This window comes from Dromiciops gliroides, chromosome 6 (assembly GCF_019393635.1).
Source record: "Dromiciops gliroides isolate mDroGli1 chromosome 6, mDroGli1.pri, whole genome shotgun sequence".
NCBI classification, from domain to species: Eukaryota; Metazoa; Chordata; class Mammalia; order Microbiotheria; family Microbiotheriidae; genus Dromiciops; species Dromiciops gliroides.
Window position 1 is genome coordinate 262,439,984 of NC_057866.1, and position 12,787 is coordinate 262,452,770.

A 12,787-nucleotide genomic window follows, 5' to 3' on the forward strand; every position below is an offset into this window, starting at 1 on the left:
TTTGTTTTCTTTCTTTCCTTCTTTCTTCTTTTCTTTCTTCCTTTCTTTCTGTTCAAATTTTCTTGTCAAAAATGACCAATATACAAACATTTTATGTGATTGTATATATAAGATCAAAACATTTTAACCCATCAGTAAACCAATATATATATGGTATTTCTATTAGCTTAGGTTGTAGTACTTTGACATTTCCCCCTGTAGAAACTGGAAGGAATACTCTAACATTTTCCCTGAGAAAATTCAGGAGGAATTCAGAAGACCCTGGACAAATCAAGTGTTGGTCAAGCCAAGTCAGAAAGTCCATTTTCTTGATAATAAGGGGCACTTTAAAGTTTGCTACATATTTTATATACATTCCCTCATTTGGGTTTTTCAGCAACCGTGTGAATTACTACAGGTATATTCATACCCATTTTCTAGACCAGGAAAGGGCTTTTTTTTCCATTTAGTCAACAGGAGAATAAACAATGAGTTTCTGAGAAAATACAGTCTTAACAGGGTATGTCATCTGTCTCAGCCTTTCTTTGTTGTCCCATGGAATCAGTCAGGAGAAGGCTAGTTCTTTTAACACTGAGATAAAAAGTTAGAACAAACACAACTTGATTTTTGCTTTAAAAAAGCCATTTGGGGGAAACAATGAGAAAGCATTGATGTATACCCTGAGGTTCAGGGGCAAAGGCAAAAGACTAATTTGTGCTGGATTAGTCCCTTCATGAGGATAAAATGCATCTTGTTGAGTCAAATTCCATATTTAAGGATTCTGGCTTCCCAAACTTTCCTTGGATATCCTAGAGACCAAAAACCACATTTGAGTCTCTGGAGGGCCAGCTTGTCATTCAAACACAAGGAACAGGCTACTTCTAATACAAATGCTACCCACAAAAAAGGCCAGATCCTTTGGCATCCTGACCACCTATCTAGAGCATGTGAACGACTCCATTCTGGAATAGAATACAAAAAGAAAGAAAGAAAAGAAAAGAAAAGAAGAAACAAAATACTACAAGGGGCTTCTCTCTTATTTTTGACCTGGCCACTTGCCCAGTTCCATCTGACTCCCAAACCAAACTCATATAAATCCAATGAATGAAAGAAAGCAAGGACCATTCTAAGGGGCCCAAATAAATTCCAATGGTGTTCAGGGAACATGCAGCCTTTTGTCATTAAAACACTACTAAGTACTAAATAAGGCTGCAATTAACGAGGTGCCAGAAAGCAATAGAAACACTTCCAATTTCCTGCTGCCAATTAAATTATGCCTTCAGTAAGAGAAAATGTCCCTTACATAATTCTCCCCCCCCCCACCAGTGATTTTATTTAAAAAAATAAATAAAAGGTGTTGAGTGGGGAGGAGGAAGAGGGTAGAAAATCAGCTTTGCCAGCTTACGAATAGCAGCATTCCCTTAGCTGATTTGTCAGATCAAAAACAACACATAAAAAACATTAGCTTGACTCTTTTATTTGTGCAAAACAGTTTGATGATTGATCAGAGGCCATGGGAGAAGTAAACTGGTACCCTATGAGTACTTCCTGTTCCCACGCTAGGGGCTATCCGTCAGCACCTGGATGTCACCAGTTCAAGATGGTCTAATTCACTATTGGAAAGCACAGTGGAGGAAGGGGACATGTTTCTCTTTGGCGACACAAGAATTACAGCTTGGTTGCCTTCCTGGTCCACTGACCTTTATGAACTTCATCTCTAAGAATGTGTAGGTATGATAGGTTTTGTAAACATGGGTTAAACTTGATTGAGGTCTCCGGAATGAAAAGAGGCAAGATGGGGAAAACCCGGACGTTAATGATTACCATTTTCCTTCAAAGGTTCTTTCCCAGAATACTCTTGTTATCAGAAGGGCACTCACTGGGTTACTAAGACACACTTACCTGCACACCATTAAGGGATGCAACCCCCATGTACAGGAACACACCATAGAGTACAGGCATGGGAATAAACTAGGGAGGAAGAAAACAGTACTTAGTAAATGTTAAATGCCAAATAATCAAGAACAATTTTGTGTTTTCTTTCAGATTCGACAGATGATTTCATCAGTTTAGGAAACTCCCTCTCCCTGTGCCAATAAGCAACTTCAATGCAACTGGAATTGTCTGAGCACAGAGGGATGAAGGCTCTACTTAGGCTCACCCAGCCTGTTTCAGAGGCTGGGATTGGACCCAGGTTTTCCCAATTCCAAGGATAACTCTCTATCCAGTCCTGTGCTATGTTCTCAAAAATGATGCCATAAATATTTAGTTCTAGTTCCAGCATAAAAAAGAAAAAACTACAGACAGATAAGTACTTATCAATTTCTATAATTATCACATATTACGTGTCAAAGAATAAAACTTAAACAGTATCAAGGTGTCAAAAGAGTGACTTTTGTGGGGAGGGGGTTTCCCTCCAAATTTAATTTCAAACTGTTTTTCTCTTATAGAGGCACTTTTTTTTTTTGGTTTTGTTTTTGTAGGACAGTGAGGGTTGAGTGATTTGCCCAAGGTCACACAGCTAGTAAGTGTCAAATGTCTGAGGCCAGATTTGAACTCAGGTCCTCCTGAATCCAGGGCTGGTGCTTTATCTACTGCACCACCTAACTGGCCCCCAGGCATTTTTTTTTTTAAGCCAGGAAGGGTGAGATTCCTGTTCTAGTGCTGGGAAAGAGGTAAAATCGACTTATTCTCTGTAAATCCCTCATTAACACTCTTGTCCAAACCAGGAAGGACAGCAAGGAGTAAACATGTAAATCGTTATTGCTACTAATAATAGACAGCATTTCTATAGCACTCTAAGCATCTATTATTTCATTTGATTTTCACAAAAAGACCTTGAGCTTGATGCTTTTATTATGCCCACTTTAAAGATGAGGAGTGATACAACTTAAAGTATCTGAGGGTAGACTTGAACTCATGTCTTCCTGACTCCAGACCCAGTACTTTGTGTATGATGTTACCTCCTAGCTGCTTCTTTGCTTATTTTGGCTCACTCACTATAGAGTGCACTGTGTGAAGTATTCTATAAACCAAGACTGGAATTCAGAGCAAATCTGTTTCTACAAAGCCTATAATCTGGGCAGAATATGTATGTGTATGTGTATGTATGCATGTGTATGTGTATATATATACAAATCTCTATATAGACATATATAACACATATACACACAAATCTGCGTATATATAAAGAAAATACATATAAATATATTTATATACATTGCATATATTTGTGTGTGTGCATTTAGGTACGTGTGTACACATATATGTATGTGTATATATGCATGTATACATGTATTTTCCAAAGAAATTTAATGTATTTTTCAAATACATAAATACCTGTATTCATATCATCTTCACCTTTGGGCACTGAACTGACCCCATCATATAATTCACTCTCACAAATAGGAAACATATAATGGCAGATCAAGAGACAGTTTCCACTAAGTCTAACCAACCTGATATAAGTACAGCTTTTTAAAAAAGAAGAGAAAGGTGGAGACAAGGTCCCAACTAAAAGAAATCTCCGGATTTTCCACTGGTGTTTTCTTAAAGCATCATTCTTCCCCAACATAATGGATGAAATTCCATTTCCTAGCTTTCTCTCCTGGGACCATCTAAAGACAATCCTGTATCTGAGAATCTGTGGCACCATGGTGGACTTGAGCACTTAGAAATAGCATTAGTGTGATTGCCTCTAATTTTAAAAGATTAGCCATCAAAATGATTAAAATTGTATGAAAAGTGTTTGGATGCTTCACTACAAAGGAACTGGCTGAAAACCATACTGCAGTTAATTTGACCTTAAGCACAGAAAAGTGATTATGTAGAGTACTTAGCTCATTGTGAGGAGGGGAAAAAGAAATCTTCAGTGTGTTGTAGTACCCAATCAGCACCACATAGAGGCACACAGCACACAGCCAAAGTTCCGAGAGTCAGGATGGGTTTCTTCATTGCCTTTAAATGGAATATGCATTTTCCCCACCCTCCCCTTAAAACCTACTGTGAACTATTAAAAGGAATAAATGAAATGCTGGGATCACTTTATAAGTCTCATTTTCTGTTTTATGAGGGACAAAAATAGAACACACTGATTCTCAAGCCTCCACAAAATTTGGAAGTTTGGGTCAAAGTTGTATCCATGTAAAGGCTCTAAAGAAGAAACTCAAGATAATGTGTGCGGTGCCGTACATTTTCTCTCTGGAAAGCTAAACTTAAGCCTCTGCAATTATAATGATTTACTATTGTTAGAGTTGGGGTTTATTTGTTGTTTTTTTTTTTTAAACCAGTGCTGGCTGCTTTTATATTCAACACAAATTAGAACCAGAAACTCCATACTTTCCAGTCTGGTGACTGGGAATACAGGACACAGATTTCTTAGGAAACTTTTCAGTAAAGGGTCACCCTCTACAAAGATCTGACCTCAAAGGCATGGAAGATTAGTGAAACTTTTTGTTATCATGGGCTATAGATTTGTTCTATTAAATTTGGCTTCACTGCCATTAGTCAATCAGGGGGCAGCAGATTATGAGTCCCTTTTCCTGGTTATCTTACAAGTCAACTTTTAAGACAAAAGAAAGTGTTCAAAGGAAGGCAAAAGAATTATTAGAGTTAAGGCCCTACTATAAGTTAAACTAGTGAAAAATAAACAAGCTTAAAACACATATAAACCAATGTGGGAAAAAAAACTTAAAACATGGAAATATAAATTAGGCTAAAATATTAAAACAGAAAGTGAGAGTAGATATAATTTAAAAGGTCAGCTAGCATTTCCAAAAGTTTTAATTAGTCAAGGAGTTAATGATGTAGAAAACCAAAAGTTTCTTACCCAGGACAAAAAAAAAATCTACAGAAAATTACAACAATAGTTCACCAACTCATTTACTGTATATATTAAGTTAAATGTAAATTGATGGATAGAGAACTTCTGGGAACCAGAGAGAAATGGGTTGGAGTCCTGCCTCAAGCACACATTGGATATATGGCCAAGCAAGTCACTTAAACTTTTATTGTTTTGGGCAGCTCTCCTCTGGAGTTCTTAACCTGTAGTCCATGAACTTCTGATTGATAGATAGAGAGATAAGTAGAGAGATCTATATGTTGAGAGATAGTTGTATAATAAATAGAGATGGATGATAGAGAGATAGATAATAGATGATTAGATAGATGATAGGTAGGTAGATAGTTATGGTAGGTAGAGATGAGAGAGATAGAAGGTAAACAGATACATAGATAGAAATGGTAGGTGGATGGATGGATGGATATGTGTGTGTGAGAAAAAAAGAGAATACATATAGAGATAGACAGAGTTGGATACTGGATTCTTCAAAGAACACAGAACTCAAAGAGATAGCCTATACTGAAAGATTTCAGAGAAAAGTTGGACTTTTTCTGAAAGGTTAAAGAAAAAGCTCTTAAACAAAGGAAAAATACCTCAGAGTTTGGGGAACCTTCCCTGAAAGCTTGGAGACATATCTTACAGCACAACCTTCAGCCCAAGAGTGGCTATTCCAGAGAATACTGGAAGCAGGCTCGGACAGATTATGCCAACAGGCATAGGTCCCTGAAACCCTATTATAATCCAGTATCAGCCATGACACAGATAGAAAAATTATGTTGTATCAGGATTACAGAGAATTTACCTTTTTAACTTTGGAATAACATATCCCTCCCTACTTGATCTTTGGCTTCAGCTTAGTTATGGTGCAGTCAGGATCTCTTTTGAAAGTACATAAAACCACCCCAAAAGCAACCAGAAGTAGAATTTTTTATTGTTTAAACTTTAATTTCTGCCCCCTCCTTGCATTTATTTTTTTGGGGGGGGAGGGCACAGGGAAATGAGGGTTAAGTGACTTGCCCAGGGTCACACAGCTAATAAGTGTCAAGTGTCTGAGGCCAGATTTGAACTCAGGTCCCCCTGAATCCAAGGCCAGTGCTTTATCCATTGTGCCACCTAGCTGCCCCCTCCTTCCTTGCCTCGTGCACTGGAAACAGACCTAGAGTGGGCATTACAGAGGTTGTAAATATATGCCATTTCTTCTCAGGGTGGGGGTAACATTTTGAATTTGGATTAAAGAGACTGAGAAATGAAGACCTGCTATAAGGGTGAAGTAGAGAGAAGATAGGGACAAAATTGAATACCAGCCCCAATTCCCCCCAAGCTCTGTAGCAGTCATGTCAAACTCAAATAGAAATGAGCCTCTAAAGATTACTTAAGGATCCCTGCCAGGGAGTATTGACTTAGAAAACCAGACATTGTCATCTAGGGTCTGTTGTATATTTATTTCTCTTGTATTTTGGCCAGACTTGGGGACGTTACAGGCTGCCCTTTCAAACCTCTGCTCCAGCCCCTAGATTTCTAGACTGACTACACAAGACTACTCTCCTCTACACTCTGTGGTTCAGTCAAACTGGACTTCTTGTCATCTTGCTGTGACTTTGCACAATAGTTCCCTCGAATGCAGACTTCCCTCGTGGCTACCACTTCTTGGAATCTCTACCTTCCAGGGGGCAGCTATGATGGCGCCAGATGGCGCAGTGGATAAAGCACTGGCCCTGGATTCAGGAAGACCTAAGTTCAAATCCAGCCTCAGACACTTGACACTAGCTGTGTGACCCTGGGCAAATCACTTAACCCTCATTGCCCCACCAAAAAAAAAAAAAAGCATTAGTAGAATCTCTATCTTCCTTCAAAGTCCAGCTCCAATGCTAATCCCTCTCCTACATAAAGCCTTCCCTTGTTCTCCCTCCCCCCACCTTTCTCCCAAAAAATCACCATAGGAACACTTTGCATGTATATGTGTGTATGTATGTGTGCATGTGTGTATGTGTATGTGTGTGTGTGTGTATGCCTTTATGTACATGTTTCTTCCAATAGAATGTGAGTTCACTGAGGGCAGGGTCTGTCTCACTTTTGTCTTTGTTATTGTTGTTTGTCCTTCATTCTCAAAGAAGACCAATGATATCACAAGGGTGATGTCTTAGCATGCATGTGAAATTGGATTTAAGGGACAGCTAGGTGGCTCAGTACATAAAGCACCGGCCCTGGATTCAGGAGGACCTGAGTTCAAATACGGCCTCAGACACTTGACATTTACTAGCTGTCTGACCCTGGCCAAGTCACTTAACCCTCATTGCCCCGCAAAAAAAAAAAGAAAGAAAGAAAAAGGAAAAAAATTAGCTTTAAGTGTAAGAATCAAACAGAATTTCTGGTGCTACTATGGTAAGAGCTTAATTATTGATTGACTGATAAAGTCACCAAATAAATTTTAAAGGTGGAGTTTTGAACAGAGTTTCTGCTTAAAAACAACAACAACAAATTCCATTACCCATCTCAAGATCAGCTGTGGACTGATTCTCACTGAAATGTCACTTTTTTTTTTTTTGTTATGTAGCAAATTTTTAAAAGTAAGATCAAGACCTTTCTTCTATCTCTTGGTCCTTTAGGCTAAGCCCCTTCCTTATAGGGTACAGTGGTTGAACCAACATTCCTCTAAAGGAGGAAATCAATTCTTAAGCCAACCAGCTTAGGAATCCAGTCATTCTTGATCCCTTCTAGCTCTCCTAATGAATCAATCAGCAATTGAAAATCCAATGCTTCTCAGGCTACATCCTTGACCATGTCCCAAACCAGGGAGGGAGGAAGCTGCTGAACAGCAAAGACGTTGTGAACCTCCCATAATTCCACACATTCTTGTTCTGAAAAAGTCAGGTTTCAATCAAGAGAGTCGTGACCATGGGTTTCTTTTCATATGTATAAGCAGACATGGTAAAACAGTTACTCGGGCTATTTAATTCATAGGAAAACATTAATGGGATCGTCTGGGGTCACCACATTGGAGAAGGAATGGAAGTTTCCACCTTGCCTGTTGAATGAAACAAAGGTTTTCCTACATTTAAGGCAGAGGTTCTTAATCTGTGAGACTTGAACTTGCACATGCACATATATGTCAATGTAAATATGTGTGCATATGTGTACGTATATGTATACATAAAGAGATACTATTTCAAATATTGATTTCTTTTAGAATCCTGTATATTTTGTTCACTTAAAATATTATTTTAAGAAAGCATCCATAGGTTTTATCAAATTTTTAAGGGGTTCTATGACATAAAAAGTTAAGAATCCCTGATTTAACATTTTGATCCTATTCCTATTAGCAGTCCACTAAGCAGCAAGGTACTGGGAAAAGATCGCTGTGTTTAGTCACAAGGTGTAGGTTCAAATTCTGGCTCTCTCTTACATGACCCTGACTGGACAAGTCACTTAAATTCCCTGTGCTTCAACTTCTTCATCTTTAAATTGAGGAGGGTCAGCCCACATGGCCTCTGGGGTTCATTCTAGCTCTAACACCAAAAATCCCATATGTGTGGTCACTACTATCCTAAAACAGCCATAAGGTTTTTCTTTAAAAGTTATCCATTGCTTTGCAGAGAGTTTAGTAACTGGGAGTCTTCTTCCTCACTCAAAAGTAATCACTGGAGGGCAGCTAGGTGGCACAGTAGATAAAGCACTGGCCCTGGATTCAGGAGGACCTGAGTTCAAATCTGGCCTCAGATACTTGACACTTACTAGCTGTGTGACCCTGGGCAAGTCACTTAACCCTCATTGCCCCACCCCCACCCCCAAAAAGTAATCACTGAAAGCTAGTATGAGACAAATAAGTCAGATTAGATGTTGACCTTAACCTCTGTCTATTTGTTCTATGAGTTTTGGGGGTTTTTTTTTGGTTTTTTGGTGAGGCAATTGGGGTTAAGTGACTTGCCTAGGGTCACATAGCTGTTCCATGAGTTTTAAGGCCTGGTTTACAAATGAACTCAAAAGTCTTGTGTTCTCATTCGGGCAGGAGGGGATTTGTGAGGGAAGGGGGAGAACATGGATCTTGGCTGATTAAAATAAATTAAAAAATACTTTTATATGACCTCAGAAGGCCTGAGCTCTGAGCCCTTCTAACTTAAGGGACTGGAGGGACACCAACACGTTATTCATTCAAATCCACCTAACTTGATTTACAAGAAAGTTTCCCAAGTCACACTTTGCTGGAGCCAATACCTAACCTGCCCATTGAGAAATAGGATATGATGCCACTCTCTGAAATCACGAGGCCAACTTGTTTTCTGTTGCTTTAATCTTATTGAGGTTTTCCCCAGGATGTTTCCGTGTTCTTTGTTTTTTTAGTGGACCTGTGTTTTCATCACATGAGGAAGCTCCCCATGAGGAAATGCCTCCACCACTGAAGGTGTTCCCCCATGACATCATCGTGGAGAGTTGTGTCCTGTCCAGGTAGAGAGACAAGCCTAGCCAGGATCCCACAGCCAGTGTGTGACAAAAGCTGGACTTGAATCGGGTCATCCTGTATATATTTTGTATAGGCATATTGTCTACCCTAAAATAATGGGTGCACACAGAAAGTGCTGATTGTTTGCCAACTTATATTCTCTTCCTCTATTTCTCCCTGTCTCTGTGTCTTTATCTGTCTATCTCTTTCTCCTACCTAACTCTACCCTTTACCACACAAACATCTATTTCTCCCCCTTATCCCTTATCCGTTATTGATTCATCATGGCACCAGAATTGTTTGAAAATTTGACTAAGAAAACATGGGTATGAGAGACAGACAGACAGAGATGAAGAGGGAGAAAAAGAAAGGGAGAGAGGGAGAGGGAGAAAAGGAGGGGAGGTGGAAGAAAAGGGAGAGAGTGAAAGGACAGGGAAAGATGGACAAGGGGAGAGAAGGGGAGCAGGAGAGAGTGAAGGAGAGAGGGAGAGATGGTGAGGGAGACAGAAGAGGAGAGGGGCAGGGGGAAGAGGAAAGGGAAAGAGAGGGAGAGAGGGAAGGGAGGGAGAGGGAGAAAGAGGGAGGACAGCCAGAAAGACAGAGAGACAGTCTTGCAGTCTCCAGCGGTCAAGGACCATACTGCGTGGCAAGATGAGAAAATAAGTTTCTTGAAGTAGGGATTTGAAGGCAGCATTGGTGAAAATGTGATGTGTCACCTCTTCCTAAAAATAGCAATTCACACAATATCTGTTCTCTGTGTCCCTTTGGAATCAGTGGTGATTAGTCATCTCACAGATTCTCCAGGACTGAAGGAAAAGCACTGAAACAACATTGAAACAAAGAGCATTGCTTAGGGGCATTCTGACTATTGGGACCTTGGGCTTTATCACATCATTTGTGAGAAAGCATATTCCATCACAGAAAATAAAAGAAAAATGTTCATAATGCACCCAATTGGCCCTGATAGAACATGAACAGGAAATCTGGGGCCATTTCTACACTCAATGGTTAGCAGCCCCCGCCCTCCATTAAAGGGCCTTGTTAGGTGATAACCTAGAGTATTAGGGAGAAGATTGGACCAGGCCTCAGGAGATATGGATTCTGCTCTGAGTTCCATTAACTGTGTGACCCACTTTCCAGGCCTCAGTTTCTTCATATGTATAAGGAGGGCTTATGTGACCAAGATTGCCAACTGCTGCAGGCAAGGCCATGCATCTCTCAACTCAAAAGTATCAATTAAACCAGTAATTTGGCTTCTGGAGAAGAAGCAAGAAGCTGATTGAATTGTGCAGTTTTCAATTCATGGCTTTGATGTCATTGAAAAATCAAGGAAAGGCAAGTTGGATCTGGATAAGAGGTAAGAAGGGGGCTAGGGGATTAGGCTGAAGGTGCCAATCAATCCCTGTAAACCCCGCCCCCCAACCCCTCCCCAGGCACATCAGATTTTTCCTTAACTTAAAACTTGATGAATTTAAAAGGGAAGAGGAAGCTGATTCTATCTCAGCACAGATCTTCCTGAGAGACTTTCCCCATATTTTCTGTGTTATCTATGCAGGTATTTGGGCATGCCATCCTACAAACTTTCACATTGACTTACACTCAATTTCTCAATCTACCCTGTAATTTTTCTCTGCTAGAAGTTTATTTCTTAAGCTTTCTAATTATAGGCCAGTCATTTTCTCTAATCTTTCTTTGTGCGACTATCTTTGGAGCCAAAGACAGCGGGAGTGCCTGTCAGCAAGAACAGCAAATAGAATAAAAAGAGGTGGTCCAGGTTGACCTTGGCTCACCCCAACTTCCCAGCAATCTAGGGGCTGGAAGGAGTAGGGAAGGGAGGGAAGAGAAGGGGGCTGGGATATTGGAGAGTGATAAGAGAAGACAATGAAGGAGAGTGATGAGAGCATCATAATGGGTGAGAGAAATGAATAGAGGTAAAGGAAAGTCAACCAAAATGGAGGACTGGACACCCATCCCAACAATGTCCCAAATATCTGTAAAGGATTTTCCTTTTAATGGGTCACTTTATCATTATTCTAAGAAGAAGGAAGAAGAGGAGAGTAGCTGGAATATTTACCTTCAAAATGGGAGCCATAAAGACTGACAGGCCAGTCAGAATAAACACAAGAGTTCCAGTGACTCTTTGTTCCCTGAAATCAAACCAAAAGATTACCTCTTGTTTTCACACACATATTCTTAGCTCTTTACTTCCCCCAAAGAACATGAACCATCCAAGTCAATGTTGAATGTGGCTCAAATATCATGTTATTAATACTTTGGGGGCAAGGTACAAACTCAACACACACACACACACAAAATACTGACTGATTGGCTCATTAAATTGGAGCTCAGATTTGAACGGCTGTGATAAGTGAAAAATCTTCCAGCTAAATTCTTTGCTCATGAGTGACAGGTTTGTGGATAAGAAACAGGAAAGAAAAATCACTCTTTGCTTGTCAGTTCCTGACTTCTTTGTATTCATGATTTTTTAAAGCACTTTAACCACCTATAAACGATCCTTCTTTCCTAGGAGGCAACCATGGTTGTCCTATATGCTGGCTGACAGCCAACCCATGAAGCAATAAATCTGATCAAGTTACTTTGCAAATTAGTGATACTTTAAACAATATCATTCACACCCAGAACCCTCTTCCCAAAGAATTGATTCATCACTTCCATTTTGGTGAGAATGATTCCATTCTATGCACAAGCAAATACAAGGAGGGGTCTCTGGAAAGTATATAAGAGGCACAACACAGGTACTGCATCTGTACCTTTGGAGTCACATTAATTCACCTAGTCCTGATCAGAATTTCTCAGTAGTGGGATTGAAGATAGTCTTTCTATTTTTTCTAGGTAAATAGGACACCCCTGAAACATCCTCTGGAAAAATCAAGTACTTAGAACAATATGCCATCATTTAGTCTTTCACCATAAAAGGAAAAATCAGTTAAAGATGCCCTAACCTTAGATGAACTCACAAAAGACATCAGTGACCACTCTGTGGCCAAAAACTAAGTCCTACCTAGAATATAATTTGTAAGAATGGGATAATCCCAATTGGCCCTTACCCTAGCTCCAATTTCTTTTGCTCAAAATGAACAATGGCATGCATACAGCGTATGTTCTGAGCCCTGAAATCTACATAAGTATCAGAACTTCTGCCTCTGGCTTAGCACACCTGACTCCTAGGAACTTGGGTTGTTCTCCAGGTGCAGACGTCTCGGTCTCCATCTTCAAACTGTCAATGTGAGCGATGGAGATGACAGTCGCAGCCACATACCATGGGAGGGCCATAAAGGAACATATAATCATGAGGATGGCCACCCAAAAGAGATCGAGATGGTAGCCAGCTCCCTTCTGTAGAGAGAAGAGAAAAAGTGATTGTGAGAATCAATTCATATTGGGTGACTATCAAATGGCCATTTGAAATGGAAAGGATAAACAGGGGTGGGAGGGGAAGGAATGGAATTTATGACGATGAAAAATTCAAAGAAAATTGGGGGCATCTAGGTGGTGCAGTGGATAGAGCA

General features: G+C 39.9%; 1 protein-coding gene across 6 annotated transcripts in view; it reads right to left on the reverse strand.

Moving 5' to 3' along the window:
* The window catches only part of SLC4A4 (solute carrier family 4 member 4), a 432,216-nt gene that overhangs the window by 20,639 nt on the left and 398,790 nt on the right, over positions 1-12,787 (reverse strand). For all 6 annotated transcript variants that reach the window (XM_043971103.1, XM_043971104.1, XM_043971100.1 and 3 more), the window contains 3 exons: positions 12,436-12,614; positions 11,332-11,404; positions 1,882-1,950 (listed from right to left, as the gene is read on the reverse strand). In XM_043971103.1, the coding sequence (XP_043827038.1) occupies positions 1,882-1,950; positions 11,332-11,404; positions 12,436-12,614 (321 nt within the window). The remainder of the gene's footprint in view (positions 1-1,881; positions 1,951-11,331; positions 11,405-12,435; positions 12,615-12,787) is intronic.